Genomic DNA, 17,043 nt, shown 5'->3' with positions numbered 1-17,043 from the left:
AATGTACGGAAACCCGGGCTATAAAGGAACATTTTATAGAGAATTAAGTATTGAAACTACTGATATTATAGGAAGATTCTTTCGCGCTTAGTAGAAGTTATTAGCCCGCCTAATGGCAACTAGCGAACTACCTACATAGGTAAATAATTCAAAATACGCTCAGGCGTAGATGAAGGGCTATAAAAACTTCAGTAAGTAGTAGTATATAGTATAATAAAGTTAACTAATAGTCAATAAACGCGCTAAGTTTACGAAAGGTTATTGTGTTGAATGATTGAACTATCAACCTGGTACGGTTACGCAATTTCCTCCCAGTCCTTTATCAGACACATCGCCTTGTGGGCGAAAGATTAAGTAGGGCCCATCATGCCTCGAAGTAAAGATATCAAATAATTGATACTCATCCAGCCTATCGCGGCCATCTTTCGCGCCCGATACACCTCCGCCGATCTGACCCAGTTTTCCCGGGGCGGGCTCGAAGTCAAAATACCAAAGCGTCTTAGCAACGACAAGACTAGCCTCTAGGTAAGCCATGGCCTTGCCTGCGCAGTTTCGCGGTCCGATGGAGAAGGCGCCGAAGGCATCGTATGCGATCTTCCTTGCTTCCTCCTTGCCCGGTGTATCTAGCCACCGCTCTGGCTTGAATGCGAACGAGTCAGGGAAATACGCCTCGTTGTGCTGCAGCGCGTAAGGGCTAACACTGATTAATGTTCCCCGTGGGATCACATTACCATCGATCATCAGGGGCTTGGTGTCATCTGGATCCTGTTCCCGCCAGTGATTGGATGGCGACGGGGGCGACATGCGCAGGGATTCATCAATACATGCCCGGAGGTAGACGCAGTCGGCCAGTTGGGGACCGCCCTGGATATCGTGACCGCTAAAGAATGTAGAGCGAATCTCGTGGGCTAAAGTGCTGTAGCATTCGGGATTGCGGGACAGGTAGAAGAATATGGCGCACGTAAGCGTTGCAACAGTGTCCCCACCGGCCGACATGAAAAACAGCGCCTCGGTCCACATACTACCACCCCTTAAGGTGTCGGGTTCCGCCTCTAGTGTGTCGGAGACGAAGGAATAGAAGTCGGGCCTAGCGTTCCTTTCTTCGCCCATGCGTGTCTTGATCATGGTCTGCAGTAAGAGCCAGTATTTTTGACGGTATCTGCTAGTGATGTAATTAATGATCCTCGTTGGCTCGATTTTGGAGAGGAAGTACATATGGTGATAGATGTTGAGGCGGTAGTGGCCGAAAGACATAGCATCCATGATGAACCTGTTCTCTTGGCTCGTCTGGACATGGAGGTTCTGGCCAAAGGCAAGTTGCCCAACGATGTCAAGGGCCAGGTGCCTTGCCTTCTCTGTTATATTTACTGGCGTCGGGGTCCGCGAGGCCTCTATCACTTGCTTGAGATAGGTATTAATTTGTCGCACCATATCTGGCCCAAACGATCGCATAGACTTTTCAGTGATGGCTTGCTCGATAAGTTTCCGCTTAGCTAGGTGTGAAGCATGATCGCGCTCTGTGAACATATTGACCGGAAAATCTTTCGTCGTGGATTGGTAGGTGTACGATTTGACGGACTGATCACTCTGGTAAATAACTACAAAGGCGCTGTTAGTACTAATAGCCCCAAGCGCACACTCTTCTTACCTCGAAACGCCGTCACAGTGTTGAATACCAGTCGGTCCGGGCCTAGCCTAACCACCGAGCCATATCTCCGGTGATTTTCTAGCATCTTCAAATGGAGACTCTTTTTGACGACGTAGAAGCCAGCGTAAAAAGCGGTAACCTTAGCAAGAAAAGGTCCCGGATACCCGCGAAGAGGATGTAGTAAGATCCGATAGCTGCAAAGCAGGAGAAACTAGAGAAGCAGCTGAAGTCAGTACAACGACTTCAAGATGGGCTTCGTTTTGGCGCTGCCTTACAAGTCCAATTATAAGGTAGCATCCCTGCCTTCCAATAGCACTGAGTAGTTCCAATGTTGACATGCCTAGCATGCTAATATGATAATGCTTCAAGTTAGCTTTGATGTTTTGGGGATGGCTGGTTAGTAGCCCGTAAATGACAGATATTAAGCTCTGGCCAGATCGAACTATCAGGCGTTGAGGAATACAGTCGCTCCAAGGGAAGCGACTCGGTTTAAGATGTTGATCCGCCCCGCATCTCGCGGGATGATACTGAGCGGATGATTAGGCGCATGTTGGTTCGATACACTGTTAGCCCTATGTGACTGGGTAATCTGCAGGCACATAAATATTGACGTGTTTCGGTGGCAGGATACAACCACTCCCTTGCTTGTTGGTTATCACATATAGCATATCTACTTCAGCACCAACAATTACAGCCCTAAAGAATCTAGAGTATTTGGGTATGAAACGAAAATGGAGAGCTCGGCAAAGCTGGTGATGGACTCGTAGTGAGATAAATCGAGCTTCAAGACCTCGATCGTCTGGTTGCTCGAATTAGATTGCCTTCCCTAAAGCAGGGCCTTGGCGGCAGTGCGACCATTGTCTTCGTTGCGTACAGCTAAGATGAGCCTAGTGAGACCTAGGTCTAGGAGTTGCCTTGTGCACTCGAATCCGATGCCGACGTTACCACCCGTGACAATAGATATATTCCTAGCAAGGTCAACATTATGTCGAGTGATTGCGGGACATGTGGACTCAGAAACCTGACTTCGGAGAAAATGGATGGTACTAGCCTATTGCTTAGGTGTGATATCGAAGGTCGTTGCCATTTCACGAGGATTCGCTATGAGAGAAGAAAGTCGCAGGTCTCATCTCGTAAATATAAAAACGCCCTGGGGCTACGTAATTAATAATGAGCTACATAGGGGCGTCCATATGAGGCTTCTTTCTCAACCGGGGGAAGTGTCGAACCCTGTCGCCGGGGCTGGTTTCAATCGCCATCCTTTACTTTGCTAAGATATTTCAGGTATTTCTCGAGCAATAGATTCGAATAAAGCGGCGAGGAATGATGTTGGATGTCGGGGCCCTGCGAGAGCAATTTTCGGGCGAATTGATATCAAGAGCCGGCAAGGCTGGGGGTCCTCGCGCTCGACGAAGGTACCTAATCATTGGACCGTTAGGTTTGCGGTTCTCTTACATTGTGTGATAGTTTTGTTGCCTAGGCATTATTGATTAACAATGTTGCAAAGACGAAAGAAGCGTCGGATTCCGAAGTTATGTGCTACTCGATTACCCCCGGGCGGTTGTTGGTTGCTGTATACTCCGGTGTAACACTCCATATGCAGGTGAGAATGATGAATCCACCGCCACAAAAAAAGCAGGCCAGTCCGCTACGTTCTTTATAAGAAGGATGTCCTAGGGTACCTTCCGGGATGCATTATTATACCAATGCTAAGGAACTAAGACATGAATGCGATATCTAGGTACCCAGTGATACACCTGAGGCGCGCCCACATCTGCTAAGTTAGGTAACCAAGACAGCAGGCTTGCTAGCTTCAAAATTCTGGGAACTGTCGATATTCTAAAATACTTCGCACAGTACCTAATCCACTGTATCGGATGGTGCCTTCTGTCCATTTCATGGCCATCGACGTTTCTATAGATTCTAGGTTAGTCGCATTCAACTTAACTTTACAATAAATGTTCAGAATTCGGGAAGTAACGAGCTCATTAATGTAGGAGAACTAACATTTCAACACGCTTTTTAAAGTTAACGATGAGATATAAGGTTGCGGGTTGCCTCGTAATGCGGTCCGTTACGTGTGGTGTGGAGACACGGTGCATTACACGAACCTTATGCAGGCCTTGTACAGCACAAAATTCATAAATTATGTCCCTGTTCCTCCAATCTCACCCATCCACCTCTCCAGGTCAGCCATAACCCTTTCTCCCAATGCCTCTTCAACAACTCCATCCTGCCAACTTCCTCCAACACATAGTTGTTCGCCTGCCGCTGTCATGGGTGAGACCATTAACGCCGCAGCTAGAGTCTCAGCACCTAAAGCGAACTGAGCGCGGCGAAGCTTCCAGACACCTGTCTGGTCCTGATCTTGTTTGCCGTTATCCAAGCTACCTATGTCATCAACAACATGAGCAGACTGTGAACCCCCACCATCCAGAACGCCCAGACCCGTAATCATCCATGATGATTGTCGGGGTCTGCGTGCCACTTTTTTCTGCTGGGATATCCAGTCATTGACGAATTTCATAGCCCCAACAACGTCGTTCTTAACGCCGAGCTCCAGCTTGTCTGCTACTTCACGCCGGACCTTGGCCGCTGCGTCCCAGACCAGTTCTGCAAGTTCTTTTGATAATGTTGGCCTATTGGGTCCCGCCATTGGCGATAAAAGAGAACGCACTCGAGCCACGAACTCTGGGTGAAAAGTATGATGTATCTGTGTCACAAAGTTACCCATGGTCTTCTCTGGTTCCAGCCAAGGATATCCCGGCGGCGCAGGAGGCACGAATCGACGAGTGTTGATGGTCGTGCCAGCTTGGAATCCGCTTGCCGCCTTTCCGCCCAAATGCGAGGCGAGCGAGGCAAGTGTTAAACCATGAAGTAGGCCGGTGAGTGTGGTCTGGTACTGCCTACAAGCAGTCAAGACTTTAGAAAGAACACCATTTTCAACGGTGAAGGAACGGAACTGCGTTTTGTAGGAAGATGTAGTTATTGGGGCCCAATGAGCTAACGTCGGATCAAGACGCAGTAAACCTTGCGGTTTGTTATCGTCTACTGCCGCATTGAAGAGATACGCCACCCCTAGCGGAAGCTCCATGATTTGTTCGAGAGGCGGCGGGAGTCTCGCCTGGGGGTTCGGGAGATTGAGAACGAACCAATCTGATGTTTGGAGCTCATTATTATCTCTTTGGGCATTAAGACTCTCAATCAAACTTTGGTGGAAGATCTTTCCGCTCATACCATCAGCGTTCGGATGATTCCAAGCAAATAGTATTTCGAGGAAGTCGGCTCCATCTTGATGCAAAACCACAATCCTCCAGCCTGGCTGTTCCTCAAGATTGGGGAAAGGAGTATCTAAGTGCAGAATGATTAGTTCTTGCAATGTAGCCTCGGAATCAGCCGAGGCCTCAATGAACCTCCAGTTAACGTGTCGGCGTAGATCGAGACTATCTAACTGAACGAAGATGGGCTTTTTCGTATCCGCATTCGCAATCCCAACTTGCAAGACCGGATGTTTGAGCACGTTATCGGATATAGCAGCGTTGACGGTATCTATGACTTTTTCTCGTTGTGCGTCTTTGAGATTTGAAGGTATTGCGTAGCGGCAAGACACAGTGGTACCACGGTACTGGTCTAACACATACAACGCTAGTTGGTAGGCCTCGCTTGTATTTTCCATTAGCTTCTGAAATTTGACTTGATTATGAGAATATTAGACTACTGACTTTCTTCCAAGCCTTCGTAGAAGTTTTGCGCCCACAGGCACTTCCTCCGCACTCCTTCTTGGCCAAAGATTAGGCATAGTTAATGATAGGTATTATGAAAATGAAGTAATTAATGGACAGGTAATATTGAAAGAAATGTTCGACAGAGAAGAAAAACAAAACAAGCCGACCTTGATAGGGGTGTATCTAGGGATAGGGATGGTTGCACACGCCGCGGCAGTGAGCATACCTACATGCACCCAACAGTGCCAACTTACATGCGCAACTGGTTTATACTAATAAAAAATCCTAGAACCTGCAATAATCCCTGCCTATGTGAGTCTGCAAGGCCATCAACCCCAATAACCTCACATTGGCTCGAGGCATTCAAAGGGTCGCACTGAAGTCGATGCAACGCAAGGTCGTAGCCCTGATCTGACAATGTGATAGAAATCATATATGAACTCCAGCCCGACCCTCTTCCCACGGCAAAATGGATTCACGCAGCTATCTTCACCGTCCCTCTTGACACCAGCTTTTCGCAATGTCCATCGAACATGAAGCCTCAAACCTGACAGACATCCTCGAAGGTCCAGCCATGGACCCCCCTCCCGGTGTCATTCCCAACTTCTTGGATCCCGGCGGTAGTCATTCACTTGGTTATGGCATCGTGATACTTGCGGGGGCCCTAGCGACTTTATCCGTCTTGGTTCGTTTGACCTCTAGATATTTTCTTAGAAAAGTGGGCATCGAGGATGTCTTTCTAGTAATCGCACTGGTAGGCTTATCCAAACTTACTCATATACTTCTGTAACCGACTGATATTAGTCAAGGGTCTTTTTGGAGGATTAGAATATATTGACTATTCCGTCTCGATCTCCCCTGGTGTTCCGGTTCATCAATGGAACGTCCAGTTCAAACATCTTGGGCTATTTCTTTTCGTGAGTACCGTTCTATCATCACTACCATGCAAACTAACCTTCAGCAGCGAAATCATCTTGCTTCTATTTTCTATTGCTTAAGTATAATGTTCCTCAAGCTTGCTATCCTAATAGACTGGCTGCAAGTATTCGTCCCTAAGGGGCAGCGCAATGCTATCTTCTGGACGATCCACGTTTTGATATGGAGTAACATTGTGTTCTATGTTTCTGGAACACTCCTTGAAATCTTCCGCTGCTCGCCGCGCCAGAAGATCTGGGATCCCTTGTTCGAAGGTGGCACATGCCCTGTGGATGCTAATACTAGCAATTTCACATCGGGTGTATTCAACCTTGCTTCAGACATCGCAATTCTCGTCTTGCCCCAATGGGTGATCTGGAATCTACACATGTCAAAAGCGAAGAGAGTCGGAGTTTCGTTCCTCTTTGTTGTCGGTATCTTGTTAGTTTTAGTCCCCCACTTGCCTGTTAACTTATACAAGTTATCTCATACTAACATCTACTCTCGCGCAAAGTGCTACGGTTTGCGGTATCGTCCGCACAGTCTATTTAGTGAAAGTCGTCAACTCCGCAGACTTAATCTACAACACAGGGATAGTAGGTCTTTGGGCTCTTGGCGAGATAGCTGCTGGCTTCTTGGTTATAGGCGTCCCCGCACTTCCTAAAACCGCGAATAGCATCCCAATTACCGCGTCGGCCATATCACTACTCCGATCACGGGCGCGGCGAGGTACCTCCAGTGGTCACAATGAACAGCCTAGTGCGCTGTTATGGCGCAAGCTACCATCGCGGAAACGTCGTGATCAATGGGACATTACCGAGCTGGAAACCCACAATTTGGTGACGGTCAATAATGAAAACCAGAAACCAGAGCCGCTTGCCAGATATTATCGCATTGGGGATACACGAACTCCCGAAAATGGCAGATTAGACGGAGTCGCATCGGATGCTACGACTGTTAAAGCGGTATGGGGATAGGACAGGTGATAGACGTCGAAACATTTGACATATTGAGGAGAACGATACCAATGATTGAATGCGTGGTCTTGCAAGGCTTGGACCCCACGGCCTTGAGGGAGTGGTACTGTTACAATGATGTTATTTTTCTAGGATTCAAGTTGCAGTCTTACATATTATAAAAATCCTCATGAGTAATCACAGTATCCACTGGTCGCGGTCACTTACTTAATTGAGAAATATCATCTATTCTTTTGCTTCGTGCCGACATTATTGAGTATGCTTGACGATGTGCATGAGTCAGCATTGTAACGTGGGAAGGTAACCGCTATAAACCATTCGATCCTTCGACGCAGTATAAGGTGCCAAGGGAAATTATAGACGCATTTTAGAGGCGTTCGGTCCTATACGATGGGTGAGGTTACCCGAGAGTTACGGTAATTATTTTTGGTAAGAAATGCGATGTATCCCCAAGCGTCACCGCCAAGAACGGCCACCGCCCACTGATTCACGGATGGCAGAGCGCAACATCTAAGTCAGTAGGTCAATTGCAGGTGATTCTCAAGCTAGATGTACCTCATACATATTTCCATCGGCGTGACTTGACCATTATGCTGCAAGAAAAGGTCTAATACAAGCAATTACTGTTCTGACGATAATCGTGGATAAGTTACAACGCCATTTGAATTTTATGTATGTCACCAAGTTGCAAACTAAGTATCGAGGATAATTGACCATTTATCTCTACCTCATTTTGAATAACGAATGATTTTACACATTTGGTAATCCTTGATTTTGATAAATGTTTAATAAGTTTTTTTTTTTTCATCTAAGTGCCGATAGTACCGCCATCGACACCGTGCCCAGTTAACGCTTCGCATAGATCTTCATAAATGCCGGAAACCACCGGCGAAGCGTCGATGGAAGTCTCCAGTATCAACGAGTGTAGTCCGCGATTCATAGAAAGACTTCCAGAATACCCTATATTGAACCGTCGCAGTCTTCGTGTATCATAACCGTTTTGTCATAACAGCAAGCTCCTTAAGCAATCCATAATCAAATTATTAAGACTCGGATGAAATCATTCAAGTGCCAGGGTCGCCGGGCTGAATGGGACGGACGCTGTAGGCAACCCAGTTGGGGCTGGTTTGGTTGTTGCAAACAACAGGGGATGATCCGGCCGTCGTTTCGGCGATGACGATGCCGGCGTCATGGCAGTCCGGTGTGTTGTGGGCGCGGACTAGAATAACTATCGGTTAGTGATATCGATATTCCTCGCGCACCAAATGGATAATGTGAAGTAAGTGATAACTCACAGATCCATCCAGGATTAAGGTGGATGTAAAGGGAATTGAACTCTGTGGCATAGACTTGGCAGGAACTGGTCATGGACTGGGTAAAAGTTCCAACCCCTTGGTTATCAGCTGAGCAACCTGTCCGAGAAAATGTTCTGAGATCACCGACATAGGGGTCGGTAGCCGGAATAGCTACTGATCCTCCTGTGGGAGCGAGGGCGGCGATGCCGGCGACGATAGAAGCGGATCGGGTACGCATTTTAGTTATTTGAGGAATGAGAGTTCAAATATCCTTTAAGATTTATTTTGTAATGCTGGGACGCAGCAAACTGAGAATAAGCGAAGGAAATTCGTCGTCTTATAAAGAGTGAAGAGAATAGAGTATGAGAGATGGCTAACGAAGCGTCAATATCCGACAGACCGGTCGAGAAGCATTTGATCGAACTTAAATATTCGAACGATCTCGCCATGGCGGGCGAAACTGGAGAGGAGTCTCCGGATCTGTGGGTAGACAGGAATCAGGACCCGAGAAGAGAACCGCTAGCATGACCGGCACGACGCCGTGGTCAACCTTATCCCGATATACGGGGAATTTGTCCGCATGGGGGAGAGAGTCGGTCATGGTCGAGGTTCATGGTGCCGTCATACTTAAGTAGATGACAAGGATACTAAGGTACCTGTATGTCTTCAGCGCAAATAGGTTCAATATAGCGCTTGGCGGCATTTTCCACGGCATGCTGCTTAAACGAAACATCACGACTGAAGCGAGAGCCTAGAACCATTCTACGTGGGTTGCCGTCCGGCCTTGTAACAGGATATTGGGGTAGACGAGACGAAGAAAGGTCTTATGAGTAAAAGACAGTGAAGCCGTAACGTTCTGGGTTAGTATATGTGAATGTCAGAGTAATACTTATTACTCGTAAAGACAATACTTAGTCAATTTATGCTTTCAGAATATAAAAGAAACAGCCATCTCCTAAGAGCTACCTATCTTAAGAGACGTTGGTTCCTGTCCCGACATAAGGGATATTGGGTATACGCTTTGCCTTACTCATTGTCAACCCGCCCGTGTTGCTTTAGTAATCAATGGTTACCAGAGCTAGTCAGCGGTTCCCACAGAAGCTGTTGAAACTTGAGTCAAGCGCCTGGAGTTATCCGTACTGAGTTTTATAAGGTTGAGACCCGTCAATCGGGAGAACATCGAGGAACTACATGTTTCAGTCAGGTACGGGGTTTGCGGATCGCCCCAGTTAAACATCAACGGACATCAACGGACATCAACGCGGGCAGAGGGCTTGAATCCAAGTGGCTTAGCTATAGCAAGTGATGAAAAACCCATTTCGTCCTAATAATGAAAATTTGAACGGAAATCATTCGTATGTATACCATCTATACAGAAAGTCCTTGAAAAAGAAACACTCGAAGAAATCAGATATTGGATGTGAAGGTTTAAGATGAAGATGGTTGGGAAGGACAGCAATATTTAGGTACCTGAGTACTTAGGTACATAGGAAGACGTGTATAACTGTGAGGTGACGTCAGCTTGGACTTTCGTTCTTCCGAAGTTACACCATTTCCTTATCTCCTTATCTTTACCTACTATACCTAATGTACAGTAGGCTGCTAGGGAGATACTAGGCGCGTTGCTAGGGGCGCGTCACCAAGATTAAACAATTAAATTATCTACAATCATGATCCTACTCACTGACCTCGAATCACTTTAATACCTACCTAGGTAGATATGTGAATCAGTCTATCCTGCTGTATGGGTATCCTCTTCAACAAGGAGAGGAAAATTCCTATTTACAATAATTCACCTTAAACCAATCCCTAGAGCATGCTACGTTCCGATAATACAAATCCGATTCCTCATCCAAATACCCTTACCTTCATCACTACCGTCCAAAGCATCAGCAACCATGCCTGGAGGACTAGCAACCTCTCGTTGGGCAGGCGCATCGAGCAACCCTTACCGTATACACAAACCCCGTGGACGTCGCCAACAATCCCTACTGTCCTCATCAGCCCCTGCTGCGTTATCCCCCTCCCAACCCGACAAGCTACTATCCTTAGACCAGTCTTCGCCCGAACGAGAATTCTCGCGATTCCTCAAGATCGTCGCACGTCTCAATTGGAAGCTTCCATTCCTTAAGCAGGGATATAGCCTCGCCAAGGACAGCGACGGCAAAGATCCGGCTTTAGTTCAGGGTTACGAGATACAGTTCAAGCTGGACTTCCATGAATTCTATATGCTCATTGAGCGCGCTCTTGTCCGCCTAATGGCTATATACGGAATCGTTGTGAAAGGAACTAGTATTGTGGTCAACGGAAATATTCGAGCGAAACCAGAGTCAGATAACGATGCTTCGTCAGAGAACGAAAACCTTCCTCTGCACTGGTACCACTCCAATGTCCTAGCGGCTCTCGATGATCCCAGAAATCCCCTGAAACAATTATTTGAGGTTTCTGGAGCTCGAGAGCAGTTGAAGCGAGCTAAAGACCTTCGCAACCGATGGAAGAACCTCGATGAAGCTGAGCCTAGAAAATACCCACCGCCTCCCCTCTCCACCTACAACCTCGACTATATCGTTACGACTATTCTTTCTGCTATCGAACAAGCTCACGAACGGGCCCTCGAACATTTCCACGGAAACGGGAGTGAACTCTCCAACAGCATCGGCGCAAGCGAAGGGGACGAGTGGGAGTTCATTACAGAGGCTATGGATTGGGAAGCCGTATAGGCAAAATTTATATCCATTGTCAGGATACGCCTACGGCAGGATATGGCATCGTTGGTGCTATGTTATTTATTTGGTTGTTTTGTTTTATGACAGCCTCTTACAGTATGACCCATGGTTGGTGTTTAGGCTAAGGATATAAGCATGGCGTTTTTCGGAAGATACCCTAGAACAGAAGTTCTCACGCTCAACGGAATGTTGCGGTCAGCCATAGATTTTATTGGCAATGCTTTTTGACCTAAAGTATCCGGGTAGGTAGTTATGCTAGAGAAACATTGAATGTTTCCGGTATTACACTCAATACAAATAGTACGCATAACTCTTACTCACCATAATGATAGAAAGTGACCTGGTGATCATTTTACTCTCGTCGAATGAGTACTTCAGCAAATAAAACGTGATTAAAATCATCGAATGGGAGCTCGCGGATACGTACGCTACCTAGGTACAATCCAGGGACCCTCTCGTAAGGCTGGAGCTTATTCTCACGAACCAACCAATCAACAGCAGCATGTCCTACCTAAAACGGATTAGCTTCTCTCCACAAACGTCAGAGGAACCACTATTCTTTATCAAGACCCACTAAGCTGTCACGATAAGTGTTGTAGGCCGCCCTGAGCTTCAATTCCACCATTTACATACAAAAGCGTCGATGGCCTGTGACCATTACCTATTTGTCTATTCTTCTATCTACATTATACCTAGTATCATTACGAGCTCTCAATAGAGCTACCACAATAATGGCACCCTCAGCATCATTACGTTCTGTATTCTCATATGCGAGTAACTTCGTATCACAATTCCCACTCGGCTTATCCAACCTCCCAAACCCGCTTTCGGCTCTCAACCCTCAAATTCCCATCGATATCGACAACTCTATAACTCCCTATGAACCCTTATCCGGCGCGCAATCATGTCCTATCGATGGACCTATTAGCTGCAATAATAATACCGTAGCTGATTCGTGCTGCTTCATTCATCCTGGTGGGCGCTTGTTGCTCACGCAGTTCTGGGATTCGAAAGCTCACGTCGGCGGGAGTGAGGAGGACTGGACATTACACGGGCTATGGTTAGTCGAATAGCTCCTATTCTCGTTAGTAAGGAGATATGAATATGAGCAAATAACTAACTACTATTTCCACACAGGCCCGATCTCTGCGATGGTTCGTACGACCAATTCTGCGGCATGACTCCGCATTTCGAAAACATCAGCGACGTACTAGAACACTACGGCCAGGGGGATTTGCTCGCAGATATGAACCGGTACTGGATCGCGAACTAGTACATCTACCCCCCAACTCACGAAATCACCCACCTATCCAAGTATCAGGGGATGAACATTACTAACTAGATAACTAGCGGCACCAACAACCACCTCTGGGCGCACGAATACAACAAACACGCAACATGCATCAACACCCTCGCACCATCCTGCTACGGCGACGACTACACCCCCGGTCTCGAAGTTGTCGATTACTTCGTGCGCGCGTTCAGCTTATTCAAGATGTTGGATACGTACTGGGCGCTCTCAAACGCGGGTATTGAGCCGAATTACAAGAAAACGTATTCTTTGGATAAGATCCAGTCCACGCTTGAGGACTTTAGCGGCGGACGTGTGATTCTAAAATGCACGGGTAGACATCATAATGTTCTACATGAGGCTTGGTATGTGTACTTTGTGAAAGGAAGTTTGCAGGGTGGCGATTTTGTCCCGGCGAAGGATACGTTTAAGGGCGATCAGGGGAATTGCGCGAAGGAGGTTAGGTATTTGCCTAAGCGCTATAAGTGATGCGTAGGCATTATGGGGCGATAGATTGTTTGAATACGGTTTTGGCATTGGGTCTGGCGTTTGAAGAATTGCTTTTGCGTATGTATACGTTTGATGGATGGGATCATCACTAGAATTGGATGTGTTCTTGGAATATACTATGAGCGAATTGGCATATGCATCTATTTGCTATTCATCGAGCATTTACAGCTTATGTTGGATTACAGTTTGGGATACACTACAATAAAGGCTGCCATGGCTTCATAGAAGATTTGAGCCTCAATTTGAATGCGGTTCCAATGGAATACACCCGGAATCTTTGGTGTATCAATCTCTCGACCATCTTGTGGATGGGTATTATATGGGTTATAATTGAGTTGGTTAAGAGTTCACCCGCAGGACTACCTAGGTACATACAACAATTGGCTAGTTCACACATGATGGTTGAGTCATGGCGATGAGATTTAGAAACATTCTTTCTATTCGGCAATCAGGTCGCGTTCTTCCAATGTATAATCTTCTTTTCTTCCTTTCCTTGCCCACCTGGTAATAAGAGAATGAGGTCACATAACGGGTTTTGTATCATACTCCATGATGGAGTACCTAGGCAACACTCCTATAACACCTAGTATATTAGAGTAATCAGTTGGAAATTAGCGATACCTAGTAGATTTGCTATTCTTTACCTACGACCATTCAATCGTATCTTATCCAGATATAGTCGGATCGACTAACTAACTCCCATACTCATATATTGACCTACTTACAAGTACTTCTTCGTCTTGCAGAGCGAATCTACGAAGCCACACATCAACATCTTAATCATTAGAGGGAGGCACCCTTCGACGAAGTCATGCGACGTTTAGTACCGACCTTAAGCACATTTCCTTCAAAGTCATTTCTCAGGATTCCGCTGCGCGATGCTGCAAGTTGGTGAATAAGAAAGATTGCCCTTCTAACATGAAGATCGCATATCCTACAAGCAACACAAGTTGGAGTAGCTCACTAAGGAAGCATATAACCGAGATAAATTATCCCAACCACCAACTCCGACGTCTGGCGCTCCGGATTACCTATACCGGCTATCCACGATGCACACAATGACATGCGAAGTCTGCAATCCCTACGTCATGCAGGCCCGTCGCCTTTGCGGCTTATAACCCCCGCATCGACGGGCACGTTGAATGAAGCTTCATGTACCTATATGCCGGCATACCTGCCTACTTGAGAAATACGGTTATATTACTTACCTACCTACCCACGACCGAGGATATTAGGAAATGGGAAAGGGAAGGGGAGGGGAGGATTCGCACGGGCATGCAAGCCACCCGTCTGCAACTCTATGTAGGTCCCAGGTTATTTAGTATATTACTTTGGTTTCTGGTTCCGGACTATTTGCTGCGATGACAACGGGCTGCCTATCTGAGTAAGGATGTGATCGCTTTTACACCCTGTTTAAGCGCGCCGTGGCCGTAAGAGGGAACCAACATGATGGGAAGAGATAGCCACGATAGCTTAAAGAGGTATGTGGTAGTGGTATGTTAGACATATGTAAACGTTGTCTCTTGTGGTTGCGCATTGTTACGAGTCACTTACAACAACGATATGACTGCTCAAATTTACAGAATTTTATATACGGCAATGACTCCTTTGGTAAAAGATATATACCCCACTATGGTATGACTTTGACTAAGTAGTGAAAAGATACTTGAAATTATGTGTCATGAGGAAAGTTGAGGTAATAAACCTGTTCGTAGCTTCGGGTAAGTCTAGATAAAGTTGTTTACGATGATGCTTGGCTTGCAGGCAATCGATATCGCGATGTCTATAGTGCAACCCAATAACCAATGGCATCACCAGAGAAGTCAATATAATCCGACGAGGTGGAAGAGGGGTTAATGCGGTGAGAAATACCTTTTACATAGTACACTAGTATGGACGATTGAACGGCCGGGAAAATTGGGGAGTTCGATTCGGGAGGGTTAAGATCGGTATCGTCAAGTAGATATACTAGGTACTTACCTGGGTACTGGATATCCTTCGGAACGACCTCCCTACAGTAGTTAGAAGTTCCTGAACCGTTGAATAGGTCGGTATGGCAAGCAACTAGTATGTCTCAGTTTAGTTTAAGGCGCGCGGAAACCGACTACAGTATGGCATCGGTGAGTTAGACGATGTGGCAGGGCGGTACCATGAGAACGGAAGGGATTTTTACTTTCGGTACCTAGGTTGAGGGATCTCATAGCCGCGCAAATGCCGACAGGGCCATCGAATTGACTTTAGCAATTTACTGTTAGTCTCTACGACATGGTCTGAGCATGGTGGTGGTGTGGGGGCAACGATGTTTTACTGATCGACTTTGTTTGCCGGTGAAACATTTTCCAGGCTCAAGTCTTCTGGCTGGCTAGTTGGCTGGATCTGCGATTGGATTGGTTGGTTGACCGTATTCCGTCATTATCTCTTGCATCTGATAACCGACTAATCATTTAAAAGGCTTTTCGGGTAAGGAATCGCGTGCTGTATCCGTGTCAGCACGGCGGCGACAGGGCAAAAGAAACGCCCTTTGTTCTGCATGGAATATTGCCTTCTTGTATAGAGAGGGGCATTTACCTAGGTAGCCTCTCGCCTCCGAGCTAACAGTGAAAAAATGAAGCATATCCAAACAGAATTCACCGAAATTTGGGGGCGCTTGTGAGGCCTACTCATACTAGTGGAAGATAATATAAATGTGTTATTACTTAGGTAAGAACTAGAGTGGGCTTAGCAGCAATCCTCATAGGTAATGATCGACGACGCAAGTTGAAATTTGCTGCTCACTGACTGGTTGCAAAAATGCTGCATGACTTTACTAACTCCGCTCAACTCCACACACAGTGCCGTTGTTCGCCCTGGAACCTGCTCCTAGACTTTTGGCCCAGCCAGTAACAGGGCCGTATTTCCTCGTTACCTGGAGTAGAAGGATGGGATGTACTGTACCTAGTCGAGAGGAACCTTGTCAGGTTGCATCGATGATCATCGAGGCATTAAGGGACTGCCCCGCGTTAGGTCTGTTTGAAACTTATTGCGATGCTGTCATGGTAGTTGTGTACCATATTGAGGTTTCTGTTCTATTATGCTGATTGAGCGATGTGAATACCGAGATAGTCATGTATTTGGCGTTATTTTCAAATTGCTACTGAGAGAATACAGAGGATAAGTTGAAGCTGAGAGACTACTATAAGTGGCCCAGTCGGTAAGTAATAAAAATCAGAAAGCAGTAAAAATTTGAACAAGCTCATATCTAAATCCATGGGTATGAAGCTACTGGAGATTTGCTGGTGTGATCATGGACGTTGCAATAATGTTGTGTTATCACAGTACATATAATGGAACCCTGCTCATCAACGTGCATACCATGAAGCCTGTCGTAAAATGGTATGCCGTTGGTGGATTACATCGCGGAGTCATTATATCGATTGTTATACTGTATGGATCGTCTTGTCCACTGGGCTGTCGGAGTTCTAGGCTGTCTAGATGTCGATAATGGCGGCACCCGTAAATAATTTTTGCGCAAACGTCTCCATAAAGTGTCCATAAAGTGTGGGGTTTCGTTGAAGATTTCGAGATCTTGTGCTTGTGAGTAGAAGAGGGGCAAATTCGGCGATGGAGAGGAAACGAATAAGGAAATGAGAAAAAGAACTAACTAGGTAATGGATACGATCAAAAGGAAATAAGACCGCGGGTACCAAAACGGCTAGACACATTAATAACATGTGTCTAATTGTTGTGTCTGTGAGATCCTATTACCGAGTCAGTGGAAATAATGTATCGACAGATAATGCGCCACCCCGCGATCGATATCGAATCCCATAATTTCTATTATAGCGGGTTGTGTTTGATAGTCGCATTGAGCTTGGACTCTGGATTGGTAGGTAATCCGGCAGTCAGCAGTTTATGATATAACTGCGAATATCTTAGGTAGTACAATATGTAGACGATGATGAGGCATTTTGGAACTG

At 46.2% G+C, this 17,043-nt stretch overlaps 6 protein-coding genes across 6 annotated transcripts; 3 read left to right on the top strand and 3 right to left on the bottom strand.

Moving 5' to 3' along the window:
- Positions 1-12: 12 nt before the first annotated feature.
- Positions 13-2,294, bottom strand: F4822DRAFT_157151 (cytochrome P450). The gene is made up of 3 exons (XM_051453104.1): positions 1,924-2,294; positions 1,649-1,859; positions 13-1,598 (listed from the first exon to the last, which is right to left on the bottom strand). The coding sequence occupies exons 1-3, from the start codon at positions 1,993-1,995 to the stop codon at positions 283-285; spliced, it is 1,599 nt and encodes a 532-aa protein (XP_051316429.1). The 5' UTR covers positions 1,996-2,294; the 3' UTR covers positions 13-282.
- Positions 2,295-3,794: 1,500 nt separating this feature from the next.
- Positions 3,795-5,447, bottom strand: F4822DRAFT_426502 (alcohol acetyltransferase-domain-containing protein; the record flags this gene model as incomplete). Its single annotated transcript, XM_051460571.1, has 2 exons — positions 3,795-5,310; positions 5,371-5,447. 2 exons carry the CDS (start codon positions 5,445-5,447, stop codon positions 3,795-3,797), a joined length of 1,593 nt encoding a protein of 530 aa, XP_051316428.1.
- Positions 5,448-5,716: 269 nt separating this feature from the next.
- On the top strand, positions 5,717-7,439 carry F4822DRAFT_441946 (uncharacterized protein). The gene is made up of 4 exons (XM_051462931.1): positions 5,717-6,127; positions 6,183-6,290; positions 6,338-6,729; positions 6,803-7,439. Exons 1-4 carry the CDS (start codon positions 5,894-5,896, stop codon positions 7,263-7,265), a joined length of 1,197 nt encoding a protein of 398 aa, XP_051316427.1. The 5' UTR covers positions 5,717-5,893; the 3' UTR covers positions 7,266-7,439.
- A 762-nt stretch (positions 7,440-8,201) lies between these two features.
- On the bottom strand, positions 8,202-8,891 carry F4822DRAFT_157066 (uncharacterized protein). Its single transcript, XM_051453102.1, has 2 exons — positions 8,561-8,891; positions 8,202-8,484 (listed from the first exon to the last, which is right to left on the bottom strand). Exons 1-2 carry the CDS (start codon positions 8,796-8,798, stop codon positions 8,330-8,332), a joined length of 393 nt encoding a protein of 130 aa, XP_051316426.1. The 5' UTR covers positions 8,799-8,891; the 3' UTR covers positions 8,202-8,329.
- A 1,297-nt stretch (positions 8,892-10,188) lies between these two features.
- On the top strand, positions 10,189-11,626 carry F4822DRAFT_393921 (uncharacterized protein). The gene has a single exon (XM_051457327.1). The coding sequence runs from the start codon at positions 10,459-10,461 to the stop codon at positions 11,278-11,280; it is 822 nt and encodes a 273-aa protein (XP_051316425.1). The 5' UTR covers positions 10,189-10,458; the 3' UTR covers positions 11,281-11,626.
- Positions 11,627-11,811: 185 nt separating this feature from the next.
- On the top strand, positions 11,812-13,175 carry F4822DRAFT_157052 (ribonuclease T2). The gene is made up of 3 exons (XM_051453101.1): positions 11,812-12,346; positions 12,424-12,558; positions 12,637-13,175. Exons 1-3 carry the CDS (start codon positions 12,018-12,020, stop codon positions 13,064-13,066), a joined length of 894 nt encoding a protein of 297 aa, XP_051316424.1. The 5' UTR covers positions 11,812-12,017; the 3' UTR covers positions 13,067-13,175.
- The last annotated feature ends 3,868 nt before the right edge of the window (positions 13,176-17,043 follow it).

The sequence above is a fragment of the Hypoxylon trugodes genome, assembly GCF_022578975.1.
Source record: "Hypoxylon trugodes strain CBS 135444 unplaced genomic scaffold F4822scaffold_3, whole genome shotgun sequence".
In the NCBI taxonomy this organism is placed as follows: Eukaryota; Fungi; Ascomycota; class Sordariomycetes; order Xylariales; family Hypoxylaceae; genus Hypoxylon; species Hypoxylon trugodes.
This window is presented reverse-complemented; position numbering and strand designations above follow the sequence as displayed.